Source organism: Bison bison, unplaced genomic scaffold (assembly GCF_000754665.1).
Source record: "Bison bison bison isolate TAMUID 2011002044 unplaced genomic scaffold, Bison_UMD1.0 scf7180017864487, whole genome shotgun sequence".
NCBI lineage: Eukaryota > Metazoa > Chordata > Mammalia > Artiodactyla > Bovidae > Bison > Bison bison.
The window spans coordinates 1792697-1811345 of NW_011495047.1; the positions used below are offsets into that span (position 1 = coordinate 1792697).

The 18649-nt window shown below is 36.4% G+C and overlaps 1 protein-coding gene across 1 annotated transcript in view; it reads right to left on the reverse strand.

Moving 5' to 3' along the window:
- TFAP2D (transcription factor AP-2 delta (activating enhancer binding protein 2 delta)) overlaps window positions 1–18649 on the reverse strand; it is a 59939-nt gene that overhangs the window by 19476 nt on the left and 21814 nt on the right. The window contains exons 6-7 of the mRNA XM_010863029.1: window positions 6270–6411; window positions 1586–1699 (exon numbers count right to left, since the gene is read on the reverse strand). Coding sequence (XP_010861331.1) covers window positions 1586–1699; window positions 6270–6411 — 256 coding nt within the window. The remainder of the gene's footprint in view (window positions 1–1585; window positions 1700–6269; window positions 6412–18649) is intronic.

Consider the following 18649-nt stretch of genomic DNA (forward strand, 5'->3'; position numbering starts at 1 on the left):
TTTTTCCTGTGGTCATGTATGGATGTGAGAGTTGGACTGTGAAGAAGGCTGAGCGCTGAAGAATTGATGCCTTTGAACTGTGGTGTTGGAGAAGACTCTTGAGAGTCCCTTGGACTGCAAGAAGATCCAACCAGTCCATTCTAAAGGAGATCAGTCCCAGGTGTTCTTTGGAAGGACTGATGCTAAAGCTGAAACTCTAATACTTTGGTCACCTCATGCGAAGAGTTGACTCATTGGAAAAGACTCTGATGCTGGGATGGATTGGGGGCAGGAGGAGAAGGGGACGACAGAGTATGAGATGGCTGGATGGCATCACCGACTCAATGGACATGAGTTTGGGTGAACTCTGGGAGTTGGTGATGGACAGGGAGGCCTGGTGTGCTGCAATTCATGAGGTCGCAAAGAGTTGGACACGACTGAGCAACTGAACTGAACTGAACTGAACTGAAATTGCATATAAAATTCCAATTTATTAAATACCCACTACTTTATATAATGTAATATCCTCTTCAAAGGCATTATAGTCATCGAGAGGTATCAAAAACTTTTTAAAGTTTAATTTATGTTAGTCTTTCCTTAGCGTTGCTTTTTTAAAAAACTAAATGATAGTAATAAAAAAAGAGGATAAATATTTTAATTGGTGAGAAATACCATGTTGGCATTAGAATTCTAGAGTTTTACAATTGGAAGTCACCTGAAAAATTATCACAATCTTTTTCACATTGCATTCAGGGTATAAATTAATCAGGAAAAACAGTCTATTCTCTTCCAAAGTATCTCAGAAAATTAAAGACATGCTTTCAATAATCCTGGGTTCTTTACAAGTATCTGGGTTCTTTAAAATATGTTTTTGTGGTCTAACTTAAGAACCATTAACTGAGGTGTACAATTTCTAACTGCAGAGAAATAATTAACATAGTCCTGGAAAAATCAGTCTATGATAGCCTACTAATTTCATCTGTCCATTCAACAATTTATTTAATCAAGATAAAGAACTGCTTAAAGGATTTCAGTATCCTAATCTGAAAGTGTTATTGTCTGAAATAACAGTGCTCACTCTCAAAGTCACAAACTCTTGGAAATCACACAAAAATATAAATTTTCTGATCCAAAGTGCTTTATGCTTTATTTATCTTTACAATCTGATCTCAGATGCTTGGAATTTCAAAAAATTCAGGCAACATCATACAAATATATATGTTATCTCTAAATGGAACTGTGGCAGGACTACAAACATGCCTAAGTTAGTAAAGACTGTTTTAACAATGGAAAAGAGAGTCAACAGAGGGGAGAATGGGGGAAAGGGATAGTTAGGGAATTGGGGATGGACATGTACACACTGCTATATTTAAAATGGATAACTAACAAGGACCTGCTGTATATAGCACATGGAACTCTGCTCAGTGTTATGCGGCAGCTTGGATGAGAGGGGATTTAGGGGAGAATAGATACATGCATACGCATGGCTGAGTCCCTTCACTGTGCACCTGAAACTCTCCCAACATTATTAATCAGCTATCCCCCAATACAAAGAAAAAGTTTTTTTAAAAAGGGGAGTCCAACCAAATTGGAAAACCAGTCTTACCTGAAATGTGTTAAGTGTCTCTGAATGTCAAGGTCTAGAATTGGAGTGGGTCTGGAGGATCCCAGCGGTGATCTATCTTGGCTCAAGAGGTCTTGAAATTCTTTACAAATTTGTCTAAAATGAAAGACTCAAAATTAAGGTTGAACTCTTTAAACAGGGTTTTAATTTCATTGCATGATATCTTTTCAAAAGTTTGTTTTCTCTTTTAAAAGAAGGCTTGATAAAATTTCACAAAACAACCTCTGAAGTTCCATCTACAACACACAGGTGAGGAGGGACGAATTGACAGAATAACACTGAAACATATCCATTAACATATATTAAAAAGACAGCCAGTTGGAATTTGCTATAATGATGCAGGGAGTTCAAACCCAGCACTCTGTAACAACCTAGAGGGGTGGGATGGGGTGGGAGGTGAGAGGGGGTTCAACAGGGAGGGGACATACGCATGCATATGGCTGATTCATCTTAATGTTTGGCAGAAAAGAACATAATATTGTAAAGCAATTATTCTCTTATTAAAAAGAAACATAAAAAAACATACAGATGAGGTTCACAATGGCAACTATGTCTCAAGTACTATAAGATGATTATTTAAATATATTAAAAAATTTAAATGGAGGTTAAAACATTGCTTTAGTTCTTGTATTAGGATATTTGAATATTTTTGATAATTGAATAAACTAATTTATAAGTTGGCAAATCAACTGCCATACTGTTTAAACAATAGAATCAGTTACAATAAAGTTAAAGCTGAGGAAGAAATGAGGAAAAAGCAAGTATGGAAAAATTTAGCTTATGCTAAGCAATTCAAGTACATCACACATGAAGCTGTATCTGGAGAAGTTTCAGAATTTCAACCTTGATGTTTGATTCTTCTTCTTAACTCACTGACTTAGGAGAGCCTCCAGACTTAAAAACAGATGACAACTTTGTAGATTTCCTTTAGGCAATTATTATATCTTATTATGACAGTTACTGAGTTATTATTTTTATGCTTGATTTCATTCTTATTTAGATTGTTATTTATGAAGCTACAGTAAGAAATGTTCTTATTTTTTAAGCAAAATGTCACATTATGAATTATGTAATGCACAAGATGATCTTTGGTGAATCATAAATTCTAACTTTATCACTTACGTCATTGTCCTTAAGGACATAACTTTTTAGCTGATGTCTGAATTTAAAGTTCTGTTTTTCCTTTGACCATCAATGTTACGCTATCAATTAAAACTCCCTAGCTTTACCCTAACACAGATTAGTGTTAATCATACTGAATTCTAAATTCAATGAAGAGGTTTACTCATGTTTTTCAAAAATCAAATAAATATTTTGTCGGGTACATTTTTCGATTCCCAAAACTGTCTAACTCATTTCTATTCCTCTCTTTAAATAATTGTCTAATTAATCAAAATATTTCGTTAATCAACAAAGCCCTGGGAACTATGAGGAGTTAGGAGGCTAATGGCATTTAACAAGCCCTTCGTACAATTGTATATTTGGCAATATAATTAAATAGAACAGAATCTGTTATTCATAGAGGTTAAAAAAAAATATGCAGCCCAATGTGCCAAGGCAGATCAGTAATTGGGTCTCTCATCTAAAGAATTTTGAATTTTGTATATATTTTGGATACAGTTGTCACAGTCTTGTGAACAAAGGTGAACTAATCAGAATGTAATGAATATCCATATAGACTACTTCATTTCAACTTTGAACATTTTATTTGAAAACAGCCAGTGCTTTACTGCTGGAAAAATTAGAAACTACTCAGAACACATGTTGGATGCACTAATATGTTACAGAAAGGCATTAATTCCAAAACTCTCCTTACTTCATCTACTTATATTAATGACTACTTGTATTTAGTACATTTGCTATGACTGCATAGTCTCTGGTTCTTCAATCCTTCATATGGTCTAAAAAAAGATGGAATGGATATATAAAACCACAAAGACAAATTATTTTGTCTGTCTCTTAATTTTTAGATGTTTATAGCCTATCTACTCTTGCATAAAATAAGGTAATTTTAATTAGTGAATTCAATTCTTGCTTGGGCAGAGGGATCAAAAAGAATTACATGTTCTTGAAATATTTTTTGAAATCAAAGTTCAAAATACCACCTAAAATAATATATACTACTTAGATCCCAGGTAACAGGGAAATACTACTCCTTATTGAATCCACTACTGTAAGACAGATGTTTCTGTATAACTTTGACAAATATGAAAATACTGATGCTTCCCTTACTTCTCCTAACTTCTTCTAATGTTTACTTCTATGAAAACAAAATCTCAGCATCCATTTGAATGCACTGGCTTCCAAACACTCAGAGTGATGGGAATTCTTAAGAAAATGGAACTTGTGTTTGGAATGGTAGCGCTGCTGTGGATGGTAGGAGTGGACACTTATAAAGACATTTCTGGAGGAAGGAGGACAAGAAGGATTTCTCTGGATCAGGGAGTGAAATTCTTGGAATATGCATGGTAAAACCACAATCAAGTGATTTTGAGGTATAAAATATGAAGGTGTTTTACTTTGGGTAATTAGTATTGGGCGATAATAGTATCATTCAGAGGTCATCACATGGCTATACATATTGGGAAATCTGTAAAATCCTGCCAGTTACAATGCTTTGGGAACACCTAGAAGATGGGACCTAACTTGTAGCACTATATGTTTCTCTTAATCTGTAACAAATTGTTAGAGTCTCCTGAGATTATATTAAGAATAGAAATGAACAAATGACATGTGTTGGGTTGGCCACAAAGTTCATTCAGGGTTTTTGTAGCAACATTCAGTTCCTTCTGGAAAACCTGAAATATGGTGGATAAAGTCCCCTCTGAGTCCAAAACTGTTAGAAGAGGGAAAGAGTAGAAACAAGGCAGAAGTGAAGACGCCCAGGGAGATAACAGCACAAAAAAATCGAGGTTTAGGTCTTTTCACTAACAAGTATTCAGGAACTTCCCCGCCACAAAGCTCATCTCAAAATTTTAAGCCCAAATGCTACATCCCTCACAACGTTCTTTCTCTAACTCTTGGTCTTCATTCTCTTTCTGCTATTCCTTTCCCCTTTATCTCCTTGTTTTGTCTTTTCTTTTGCCCTACCTTATGTTTCCCTTCTCTCTGGGGGCAAGATGAGAGAGCTATCTAGTACTCTCAGAAAAGCAATGAGTAAATACATCTGAAACCCAAGCAGTGACAGCCATGAGCAGCACAAACACCAAATGAGGGGTTTGCATTTCTTGGGCAAGCCTGTTGGGTATCCCATATAAAACCTTAAATTTTAAAAAAGACCTATCTTTCATTGGATGGGGTAGAAGGAGGAATATTTAGTTTTTGTTTTATGCATTTTGAGACCATTTACATTTTAGCCAACATATCATAAGGTCATTTTTTGAAACAATGTTTCCAACGCTATCTACCATATACTTTCTCTTTAGAAGTTTCCCCCAAATAAGAAACTAATTTATACCATCTTTCTAAATTCCATATATATGTGTTAGTATACTGTATTGGTATTTTTCTTTCTGGCTTACACTGGGACGACCCAGAGGGATGTTATGGGGAGGGAGGAGGAAGGAGGGTTCAGGATGGGGAAAAGGTGTATACCTGTGGCAGATTCATGTTGATATATGGCAAAACCAATACAATATTGTAAAGTTATGAAATAAAATAATTAAAAAAAAGAAAAGAAAAAAAGAAACTAATTTATAAATGATAAGTTATCAGCTGGAACTATTAGTTCTAAAATCTGAACATAGAGTTAGGAAATTAAACAAGACTATTAAGAGTCTATTATGTAAAGTTTAAAAATAAAATTAAAAAAAGAGTCTATATGTAGCAATAACTTATTTTAGTAAAGAGAAGAGAGCAAGAATTAGCTACCACTTGAAAGATTTTGGTCTAAAAATCTGAATGTGACTTGAGCAGTACTTAAGTACTTAAGCAGTACTTCTACTGGGTTTTCACACAATAAATGGTAGTTCTTCCTTTAATTATCAAAAAGTTTTCAAGTTTGAGGGAATATGGAATCATCTTATGCAAGCTTCTTCCTTTCTGCATCATTTCTCTCATTATCTTAATTCATATTTTAATTGAGCTTTTTACAATTTGCATAAGTTCTCGTGCATTCTTTTTCTTTTTGACAATATCACAAGAAAGCTGGGACAGTACAGGGATCATTTGCTTAATCACATACAGGAAAAAAATGAGGGCACTGACGCCAATCCTGGATCCCAGAGGTCTCCCTGTTACCTCTCATGTATCTGGGTCCTCAATTTTTGTCACACTCCCTGAACACTTTTAGTGTCTCAGATCTTTATCCTCATTTACTATGGCACAGTGAGTGGCTTAGACCAAATTACATGTTTAATACCAACTAACTGGCATATCTGCCTGGAACTTACATCTCCTAAACACATTTTTCTCCTAAGAGTTCCTGTTATTCTGAAGCGGTTTTCTAAGAACTTTCATCAGGGTCAATGGTAGCTCCATCACTAATACAATTGGCAAATCTTGCTATGGGTACCATGTTGAGGAGGTCCTTGTTTAATACATCTAGCTGCTGGTGTGGGAGACCTTCTTGTTTTAGAGAATGGGTGTTTTCTAGACTGTTTTCCCTCATTCAAAGAAAATGAAAAAACAGGATGAAGGCACACAGAGGCTTCCCCATTCTGCTTACTTGGTGGCTAGGATCATCTTTTTTCTTGCTGTCTGTTCTTTCTGTTCCATATGTTGTCTGGCAAGATGTTCTCCTACTGCTTTGGCTGGAAACTCTGTTTCACAAGTGTAGCCAAAATCTCGAGCCAAGTGTAACGCCTCCCCTGTTGGCAGACAGTAAAAGTCAGTTTCTCACTGATGTCCACACTCAACAAGAGGAACACCTTCTCTTTCCTCAAGCCTCATTTCTGGCTGTGGGTCAAATGGATCATTTTTCCCATTCATTGTAAACAATCCAAGAGGAAAGGAGCTTTGAGGGGGGTAGGGACAGTGAAGAAACAGAAGTTACTTACCTGGCAGGGGTATGTTGAAAATTGTAGGAAGAAAACCGGAACCACCGTCAAGCAGTTCTGACTCCCCACAAGGCTCTGACCATTAGACCAAACGGACATCAGAGATCCTACATCTTAATGCCCTGGGCAAAAAGCTCTATGGGCATGTCATTTTGTTGCTGCTCGACCTATAACTTATTCTCAATGTAACTGAAATATTCATTTATTTTTTCCATGATATCTTCCCTTGTGGCTTCCATAATAGCTTCCTTGTGGCTCAGCTGGTAAAGAATCTGCCTGCAATGTGGAGGACCTGGGTTTGCTCCCTGGGTTGGGAAGATCCCCTGGAGAAGGGAAAGGCTACCCACTCCAGTATTCTGGCCTGGAGAATTCCATGGAATTCCATGGGGTCGCAAAGAGACACGATTGAACAACTTTCACTTTCACTTCACTGCCTTTTCCATGAGACCTATCAAAACATTGACAAATGGTCCACATAATTTTTCAAAGAAGTTGGAACACTTTGGAAAGGCAAATAATCGAATTATGTCAATTTCATAACATTATGTTGCTAAAGAAAGCATACTGCATAATTATAGTACTAGCAGCGTCAGGCTTTATGGTGAGCCTCAGTACCTTTTAGCACTATGTACAGTGCTTCTTCAGTACATTATTAAAAATAATAATATTTTAAAGTATAGTATAATGATTAATAATGTTTGTTCTTTCATATAATCTAAACCCTGAGCAAACTTTTAAGACAAAGGGTAAAACGACTTATCGGCAAAGTAAGATTTGGCCACGGATGTCAGTTTGGAAAACAACAGTATTTTAAAAACTCAATCAAACTAATTCTTACTTGACCATTAAAACTTAAAAAAAGCAAGGTCTTGTTACATATGTACTAAGCACCTATTTTGCTCAAGGTGCAATGCTAGGTAGGAGTAAAGGGGGTATAAAAGGACACCAAAGATTGTCCCTGTTTCTGGGAAGATGACAATCATATCAATGATAGTAGTCACAGCAACAATAAACCCAGAAAACACCTTAGTAGCACTTCATAAATTATACTGCATCTATGTAAGCATTATCTATAATCTGTACATGTTTATTAACATTATACTAATATTGTATATAGTGAATGTTATCATATTGTATTACAAGTATCAAGTGACTATTAGAGATAAAAGATTTTCAGAGGAGGAGAAGGTGGTACTCATGGAAAGGTGACCAAACAGTCAATCAAATTTTGTCATGAAGAAATTAAAAAATAGTCAGGTTTGATGTGTCAAACCTCATGACATTTGTTTGGTGATTGGCCAAAGCAATGTATTTGATTCTGTTTTATATTCATAGAATAAAGAATAGTCAATAAATCAATACCAGAGAGAAATAAAAATGATTAATATTACTACAGAGGAGGAAAAGTTTATAGATAAATACACATAATAGGCTAACTAATTTCAATGAAACATCCCTTAGTAAAGATACTATTTTTTTTTCCTCTAGGAAAAAAGAGAAATACTAATCTTTCAGATTGGGAAGCTCATATTTATAAAAATGACCCTAAAATTATCAACAACAGGAAACAGGAAAACATTTTAGGATAGTATAGAGTTGAAAAAATATAATCCTGAGAGTACTTTTCCCTTAAATTTTTCTTAGATACATTTTTTTTTCCCTTAGGATCTTTAGTTGTAAAAAATGTAAATAATAATGTTCAATATTTGTTTGTGGGATTTTTTTTTCCCTAAAAGCTTCTATCTCAAAGGTTTTTCCTATTTGCCTTAAGAAGAAAAAGGAACAAGATGAAGGGTTCTTTAATGATGGTTTAGTTATGTGATTTACGCCCACAGAGCTAATGGAAATTGGTAGGGTTCCTGCTCTTGTTTATTTCACAGAAAGGCACACTTAGCCTATGGAAAGCTCCACTGCCACTGTGCAGATATTAGTTAATACCCTGATTTGAAGTTTCAATGTGTACAAATATTAACCATACATCAAAATCAGACTTCCATTTATACAAGTGTGTTTAAATTTTATTTATGCTACTATGAGACAGGAATGTTGCAATTCATCCTTTTCATTCATTTCCTGAGTCTTTAACAATTTTTTTCATTCCCCAAACCTGAAAAGCCCTGTTCTAGGCCTTGGAAGAGTCAAATTTAATATAAAAATATGATAATGTGGTAAAATGCTAGATCAGATAATGCTTTGTGAATGATCCAGTCATAATTCTCCCCTTAGTCTGTTTCAAAGCAGCAGCAGGTCTTAAGACTTTTATATTCATGTGGTAGAAAACATCATTTTTCCTCTATTCAAAATAGAAAGATGACAAAATGGATAAAAAGGTCTCTATATTGACTAGTCTGAGTAGTGCTAATTATTGGAAGGTCACACTTTTGGATAAAGCTGCAAGGTATGAGTAATATTTTAAAAGTGCTTATCACAGGAGTTGATCACCCTAACCAATTAGGAAAGAAAATGTGTGCTTATTTGACAGAAGGCACAAAGGTTGTTTTTTTTTTTAAAGGGACATTGTAGGGACGTCCCTGGAGGTCCAGTGGTTAAGACCTTGTTTTCCAATGCAAGGGGTGCAAGTTCGATCCCTGGTAGGGGAGCTAGGATCCCACACGCCTCGTGACCAAAAAACCAAATGCAAAAGGAGCAATATTGTAACAAATTCAATAAAGACTTTAAAAATAGCCCACATTAAAAAAAATCTTTTAAAAAAAGGACATTGTAATGCCATGTAGGATAATGACTTTTGCTAAGAAAATGACAGAAGGGAGATAATTTAAGAAGTTTCAAATGTGAGGTAAAAAATCTTAAAGCTTGACTCAACAAAGAATGGCTATAGCACCTGACCAGAGAACAAACTCATGTGACCTTAGGACTCAGAAGTATTTTGCAACTAACACAAACACCTTTTATAACTTCATCCTTGTAGAGCAAGTTGAATTATTTAAATTGATATGTCTTCATATTGCAATATTCACACAGAAATTGATATTTAAATAAAAATTCAAGAGACTATTATAGATATACACATACACATATATATGGATATATGTACATTTTTCCCCTCTACTGTTTTTGCAATAGGAGGAGGAGTGAAACATACATACAGGGGAATGGCAGCATGCCTCTTAAATTTTATGCTAAAACCTGATTCTTGGGGATCTGGGTCATTTTAATGCAAAGCTCTCACCGTGCGGAAGTTTTAAAAACAGTTTGGATGGAACAGCTGCTATTTACATTTGCACTGACAGCCAGATCCTTTCTTCCCTTAGCTCTGTTTACTGCTTTCTCCTGCTTGCGAGGTAACATTGTTACTGGATGTACAGCGGTCCTACATCAAAAGAAGTGGCAAGTGAAGACACTCTGATGTGTAGTTAAAAGGTGTAAACTGTGCCACAAAGCTTTGGGTGTGAAAACCCAAGAATGAATAACTAAATGGGTCCGTGAATTAAAAGCCACACGATATTCAGGAACAATGACAAATCTATAGTTCAATCCTGTACCACAGGCATCATAGAGTCAACAGGTTTAAGAAAAATGAAATAGGGGGAGCAGAAAGCATGTGAATAAGAAGTTGCGGGATTCAACTGATTGGTAACAATAAAACTCTACAAGCGTCTCTGTCTCTGTCGGGGGACAAAGTACCCATGTGAATAAGTAGGTGCAGTAAGCTGGGGTGACAGAGTGATCCCTGAAGGGCTATATCCCATACAGCAAACATGGCTGCTGTTGCCTCATTTCTGGGCATGACGAGGTGGGCTGCCCCCTGGTGGCTGTTTTCCAAAGTGGATTTAATCCCTTTATTTCAATGCATTGTGCTACCTGACAAACCAATGCTAGCCCACCCCCACTTTTTTACACCACCGAAGCAACACAGTAACTTTGGCAAACACCTCCATTGTTATTTCATGCCATTGCAAGAATTACTATTTCAGAGGTAGGTTACATGGGGATAGTAAGAGAGCTTAGAGTATTCTCAGTGCAAGGCTTTAGGCTCTCTAGGCCAAGGAGTGCCATCCTCCCCTTCCAAAAAAGGGGAAACCACTCAGGGTTTTCGATTTTTCAGCAGGAACAGCAGCAGTTGATGACCCATGTTGAGGATCTCTCTCCAAAAGTTGGTACACACAAAGTTACAGAATACGGGAAGAACATAAAGAGAGAATTTGCTCCCTGGTTTCAGGGCATTCATTTTTCACACTGTAAGGCAAAAAGGAAAAAAAAAAAACAACTAAAGGGTAAATATTAGGAAAAATGTAAATAGCAATTATTGATGCAGCCCAGAAATGGACAGTTAATGGAAAAATGTTTCCTGAAGAAAGTGAATTGCTCATTTTCCTGACATTCTGGGTTTCCCCATTATTTTACCTGAAGTAGATCTAAATGCATCGTTTTCAAAGATTTTTAAAAATTGGAGTATAGCTGCTTTAGAGTGTTGTGTCAGTTTCTCCTGTACAACAAACATGAAATCAGCCACATGTGTACATATATTCTTTTCCTTCGCATCTAAATGCAGTTTTAAAATAGAAATGAATACATCTGATTTCAACCTTTTATCCAGTCATTAAGGATTTTTTTCTTTCTTTAAAATTACTGTATTTTAGAGGTAAATATATTTTAGACAACTATCAATAAATATATAAAACTAGTTTGTACGAAAGATACTTCTACATTATTATTCACTGGATAATTCTCACCAAATGTCGCTAACTGCATTGCCTTAGAAACTATTTAGGTTTAACTTCTTACTGTAATACTCAATAGTATTCAATGGACGCAATAATTCATATGTGTTAAATTCTACTCACTTATCTGTGATTTCAATTTTAGTTACATGTGTGGAAAATAATACATTCAAACCTATCTCTGGGATTATTCCAAGAAGTACCTATTGAAAAGCAAATTTGAAAATATTTTCAAATCTGGATAAGATATTATATTAAATAAGTTATCTTATAACATCAAGCTGCAGTAAATTCTAAAGCTGAAGAACAGGTTTAATGTATCTGTTAAGGCATCCAGAAAGATTCTAATAGGAGTGCATTCTGTAACACTATATATCATACAACCTGGGTTATAGATAAGGGTCTTATAAGATGGTAGTTTCTCTATTTAATGATGATTTTGTTTCAATACCAATACCTTGTTTTCAAAGTGATAGTTTTATTCCCCATTCCATGCCCTGTACTTAGTACAGTATTTGATTCATAATAGGTACTTAGTAAACATTTCTTAAATGGAAAAGCTTTCAAATATTTTATTGGCAAATTATAAAAGTCTTGAGAGGTACCCCTTACAAAGAATATAAATGAAAAACTAGAGCAAAAGAGAATTGCTAGAAAGAATGAAATAAAAAAAACACTGAGTATATCACTGTATCAGTGAAGCCAATTAATAAAATAGGTAAATTTAAAGGTAGTGTTTTTCAACCCTTGCTATTCCCACAACCGGGGAGTCTGTTTAATATGCGTATATACAAGTGTGCACACACACACACACTCACACACACTCACACATACACACATCAGGGTTTCATCCTTCATCATTTAATCTCTGGAGCCAGGGCATCTGCATTTTTTGAAAGCTCCCAACCTCCTCTCTAGCCAGGTTTGAGAATTACCGTCCTAAGGTGAAAGGAAAGCGTTATGTGGGAAGGAACTCTACAGCTTCTCCCAAACTAGGATTCTGTGGCTGATGCAAAAGAAAGCAGTTGCTACAGAGTTAATATTAAACTGTAAAGACCTGTGTCTGTCTGGGTTCTCTGTGTTCTGCCTTATTGGCTTTAACACAGTACACACTATAGAAACAAAAATGGCTATGTGGTGGTAACGGAGACATAGCATTCTCGGGGGAAAAAAGTCATCAGTCTATTAAAAACTACATTTGTATAAGGAGATTTAATGTGAGATAAAACTTGCTTATCATAACAGTAGGGGGAAATGAATTATCAATAAAAGGTGTTGGGACAACTGGCTGGCCATCTGGGCCAAAAAAGCGAATAAAATTATATCTATATCATATATCCAACAACAAAAAACCTCCAGATGGATCAAAGATTTAAAGTACAGATCCACAAAGTAATTAGAAGATAATGTAGAAGAAATATTTTATAATCTTAGAATAAAAAAAAGGACTTCAAAATATTATAATAAAAACTAAAAGCTATGGAATAAAATATATGAGAAATATGATTATATCAATATAAAAAAGTTCTGCATGATATAGACCTGAACAAATAAGCAACCAAACAAAAAAGTCATAATAGCAAACAGACAAACCAGAAACGGGGTGGAGAGGCTTCACAACTCATATCAGAAACATACAACCTGTTTTCCTTATATATAATGAGCACTTACAAATGAATGAGAGATATGTCAAAAATTACCCCACCAGGACAAAGGAATAGACAAAAAAGCTCATAAAATTCTCCTAAGAATATACTTAATCTCTTTCATAAAAGATGGAGTTTATTTTTTCCAATCAAATTAGCAAAGTAATTAGCTTCTAATTAAAATAAATAAATTTAATTAAAAAAATGAAAAAAAATAAATTGATAGTACCTGGTTTGGACTAGTGTATAGAGGGAACTACTCACATATCGATACTTCTTATCTCCATCACTGATAAAACTTTAAATTTAAAACTACTGGAAAGAGCAATCTTCCAATAATCTCCCAAAATTACAAATGCAAATATCTTTTGATCCTATAATGCATTCTTAGGAATTCACTGAATAGATGTACTTGCATATCTGTAGAATTATTTATATAAATGTAAGCTTGCTCATTGTAGCACTATTTGTAAGAGCCAAAGATTAAAAACTCCTATATGATATCTAGTGGAGTACTGGTTAAATACTTTATGATGCATTTAAACAATGGAATACTGTGAGTGTTTAAAAGAATGAACAACTTGCAAAAACTGAAATAAAAAGAACACTAAGACAAGGTGTGAAAAAATGTGTAGGACAGTATGTATAGGTTGCTATAAATTTTTTTATTTATTAAAAATAATTTATTTTTAATTAAAGGATAATCGCTTTACAGAATTTTGTTGTTTTCTGTCAAACCTCAACATGAATCAGCCATAGGTATACATATAGCCCCTCCCTTTTGAAACTCCCTCCCATCTCCCTCCCCATCCCACCCCTCTAGGTTGACACAGAGCCCCTGTTTGAGTTCCCTGAGACACAGAGCAAATTCCCATTGGCTTAGATTGCTATAATTTTTAAAACAAAAACCAAAACTATGCACACACACACACACACACACACATCTCCTTGGAAGAAAACAGACAAACCAATAACATTTCTTTCTTCCAGGAGGGGAACTAAATGAAGGATAAAGTGAAAAGAAGCTATTTCACTCTTTTGTAACTTTTGGGTTTTTACCATCTATATAAATTATCTATTTAAAATTATATTAATTAAAAACAAAACTACTCTCTGATCTAGATCTTAGAAAGTTTTTATTCAAAACTCAAATATTTGTTGCAAATTAAAACCTAAGCAATTTCAAAACTTCCACTACTATTCAATGGGCATTAGACAGCACTAGGAATTACACAGTTTACAGTTTTATTAGAATACCTACAAATTTTGATAAATCTAAACAATGGAAATAAGCAGAAACAGGAGTGTTTGAAAAGCACATTAGTTGGCATAAACTTTGAAAGAGAGTATAATAGAAAACAGAAAAAAAAAAAAAACCTAGGAAAGTAATGCAGAGACATGCTTTTAAGGGAGCATCACGATTCATGAGAGTGAGTACTAAGCTGGACCTAAGGGGTAGGGAAGCACTGAGCCAAACAGGCTTGGATAAACTTGACTTTTTGTGCCAGAATAGGAGTAGGACTCTAAGGACCCCACAAGCACACAGTCAGACACAAAGGCATGCGTGTAATAATAGCCTATTTCCTCTACCCCTACATGTAAACACCTTTCTCTCTGAAAATGAAAGAACCGTAGGATGCAGGTCAGAGAAGTACTGTTAGGAAGTAAGCAAACCATTTAAGAAAATCCCTCTGAGATTGTGTCTATTTATGCATAATATTATAAGACACTGAGACCAATCATTGACAATTCTGACAAATATTAGTTCTCAAATATTAGACAAGGATATTGGATTGTAATCTATCAATAGTCAAAGCAGAGCCTCTCAGATAGAAACTATTCCATGAGTTAGAATAAGAAATTTACAGATAAGACAATACCTATTAGTCTGAAAAAGAGCCATTTTCCAAGAAAGACCTTAACATGACTGACTAACATAGCGTGCACTGGCATTTACTTATTGAGTCCAACTCCACTGGCATCTCTGAAATGCAAAACTGTGCCCGAGAAGACACTGTCAATGCCAGAGTGTGTGCAAAAGGGGACAGCAGGGTCCCCTAGTGATTGGGCTTTTGGAGAAGGAAACACCCACTCCAGTGTTCTTGCCTGGAGAATCCCAGGGATGGGAGAGCCTGATGGGCTGCGGTCTATGGGGTCGCACAGAGTCGGACACAACTGAAGTGACTTAGCAGCAGCGGATCATATGACCAAAAGGAGCACCAACAAGAACAGTTGCAATATAACAAGGAGTCAATTTATGGTCTTTCTTTAATATCGTATACAGTTTTAGAAGAAAGCTAGACCTTGTTATCCCAGAGGAGGGACTAAAGCGGAAATATATCTGGAGTGGGTGGTGGAGATGTTATATCAGGATAATGGTCCTTTCAGATCTACAAACATGCCGTGAGTCCTTGGAGGTCACCCTTAAACTCCACATATCCAGAGAAATCCACTGTGGTACTTGTGTGAATATCACAGTAATATCAGCTTTGTCCTAAAATCCCTGAGGAGAGCAAACAATCCTGAGCATACCCTGTGAGTGTATTATTATTGATACTAAAGGATTTTGGTGTTTTGAAGCCTCAAATAGTGAACAATACCTCTTTCTAAATTAAACAGCCATAAACTAATTATAGAAAAAAAAATCTGCTTCCTATTAACTCTTTTAAAGGAAAAGAGTTCATTGTCAAGTTGATGGTTCTTTTCCCTCTTTTCTTGGAAATGCAACTGTACAGACTCAAGATTAGAGGCAAAAGGGAAATAGCGCCAAGTGATAGCACTCCTTTCTCCTATCTTTGGTTGGTTTGGCTGAAGTGGAAAGAAAATATTTTGTAAGATAGTCTAACCAACTAGATTGGCATCCTCTTGAAAGGACAAGAGATACTTTTTATAATTATTCCAGAAAAATGGAAAGAACCGAGATTTAATGTCATCCTAACTTTGAGGGATTAAGTGGCAGCAGATGGTATATCAGGATGTTTTAAAACAAAAAAGGACAAGAAAGCTCAACAAACGTGCTCAGGATTCCTACCAGCACGGGATGTCCAATCCATAGTGAAAAACAGGCCAACTTCTTTCTATTCCTTGGTTATACTGTTACACTGTTATAACTATAAATATATAGCTGAATTCAGAAGTAGTTCAGCAATGCAACTGTTCAGAATCTATATCACTAACATAAATCTGAGTGGAAAACACATGATAATGTTGCAAACCAGATCTGGATTATCGTCCTTGCTGTTCTTATAATCCTGTGCAAAATGGTGAATCTCACTGTACCTTCCTTAGTTTTCTCATTTGAAAATAATGATCACTAAATTTAATTGACACTAACTTTGTGCTGGGAACCCTGTGAACCACTCTACAAACATTCTGATTTCACTCCCATGACAATCTTATGAGGAGAGTACTGTTATTGGTGATGGACGGGGAAGCCTGGCATGCTGCAGTCCATGGGGTTGCAAAGAGTTGGACACAACTGAGTGACTGAACTGAACTGAACTGTTATTAACACTCCTTAACACTGATGCTCAGAGAAGCTGTGTGTCTTTGCTTATACGACACAGCTAGCAAGTGGTAAGTGGTGGAAGTGGGTTCATACAAGGTTATTTGACTCCAGAAGCACACTGTTAACCTTGGACTACTCAGTCTTCCATTTCCCTCCAGGGCTAAAGTTTTATGATTCGGAGTAAATTCTGCTATGAAGTAATACTGTTAAGGAGAGTAATACTGTTTAAGGAGAGAAAAACGAGAGGACAGGTACTAATTTTTAATAACTGCCTCTGTGCCCCATGGTGTCAAGTGTTTAATCTAGCAAATGGATTTAATGCCACAAAAGACACATAAGGCAGATGTTATGGAAGAAAGGGGTGCTGGACTGTCCAAGGTTTGTCCTTTCTCTAACACTACAGAGTTGTTGCTAAGAAGGTTCGGGACACGACATTTTCTAGCATGTCTCACACCCGCCTCTGGAATTAGGTGTGCTCGTGGGACTGGTTGTCATGGAACGTAGACAGCAGCAATGTAGGCTACTTCCTGGCCAAGTGGGTAGGAAGCTATGTGCTTTTACCATCTGATCTTTCTTTATTGTGAGCTGAGTGCACAGGGCTCTGAGAACCTAGAGGAGGGCATAGCTAGAGGCAGAAGGATTCTGGCCCCTGAATGAGACTATGAGAGGAAGGAAGGGTCCCAAGGAGGAACACTCATGTCATCTGTGAAGACTGAGAAATCAGCTTCTATTATGTTAAGCCCCTGAAAATTTGGAAATTAACTGTTATAACAGATAGCACTACCCTAACCATTACAGATAGTATGACCTTTATCTGTATATTAGGAAAATGAAGCTTAGTCAGGTTAAGCAACTGACCCAAAGTCAGACAAAATGTCAAAAGTGATATTATGGGGGGTGAACAGGATAGGGTCTGGAAGCCTACTGATTTCTTTTTAACTAAAGAAGGAAGCAACAGCAACAAAGGTTTTAGATTTGAAAGAGTGAATAGAAATCATACACATATTTGTAAATGGTCCCCTTTCTTTTGCTGATGGATATTTATACCCTTCCCTCCCCCTATACTGTTTTTTAAAATATATATGTTGTTCAATCGCTCAGTTGTGTCCAATTCTTTGTGACCCCATGGACCGCAGCAGGCCAGGCTTCCCTGTCCTTCACTATCTCCTGGAGCTTGCTCAAACTCATGTCCATTGAGTCGGTGACACCATCCAACCATCTCATCCTCAGTTGTCCCCTTCTCCTCCTGCCTTTAATCTTTCCCAGCATCAGGGTCTTTTCTAATGAGTAGAATTTGACCTCTAGCCATGACAAACTGAAAGGGCTTCCCAAGTGGCGCTAGTGGTAAAGAACCTGCCTGCTGATGCAGGAGATATAAGAAACACCGGGTTCGACCCTTGGGTCAGGAAGACCCCCAGAGGAGGGCATGGCAATCCACTCCAGTATTCTTGCCTGGGGAATCCCATGGACAGAGGAGCCTGGCAGGCTACAGTCCATGGGGTCGCACAGAGTTGGACTGAAGCAACTTAGCACGCACTACATGCGTGACATGCACTACATACATGACAAACCGAAAGCCAAGGCATTTATGTTTAAGGACTTAAAGTGTGCTTCAAACTCCTGGTGTTGCCTGAGAATGCCATGTGAGTTTCGCAAGTTCAGCAAAACTGTCCCAGGAAAGCGCCCCACTCAAGTAAACAAAACTTCCCTTCAGCAACACTCTGCAACTTTGACCATCTTGGAAAACCTCAAGTGAGGTGGGAGTGATGGGCAAGAATGACTACATACCTGACTCCTCATATTTGTTTTAACGCCACCAACACTACAAAGATTGTTCTGGAGCAAAATGTAGGGGAGGCAGTTAATTGGTGATTCATAAATAATAAATATATAGCAAGGATATTAGAACTAGGACAATAATATTGGCCAAATTCTTGGAATGCTTTCCAGAGATAGAATTTTTCCCACTCTAAGAGAGTCTGGGATTATCCCAAGATCTCAGGAAGATCAGTAAATTGGGTTAAGTAAGTCTAATCTGAATTTTCCAGAGAATGACAACTCTTTGGTATTATAGATACTACAGTGGACCAAGGAGAAGTCATAGTAATGTGATTAACAAGGGGAAATAAAAAGAACTTCAGGCTTGCAATAAAGTGGATAAAAGAAGCTGTACCAACCATTAGTTATATATTTAAACCCCGTTAAATGAAGGT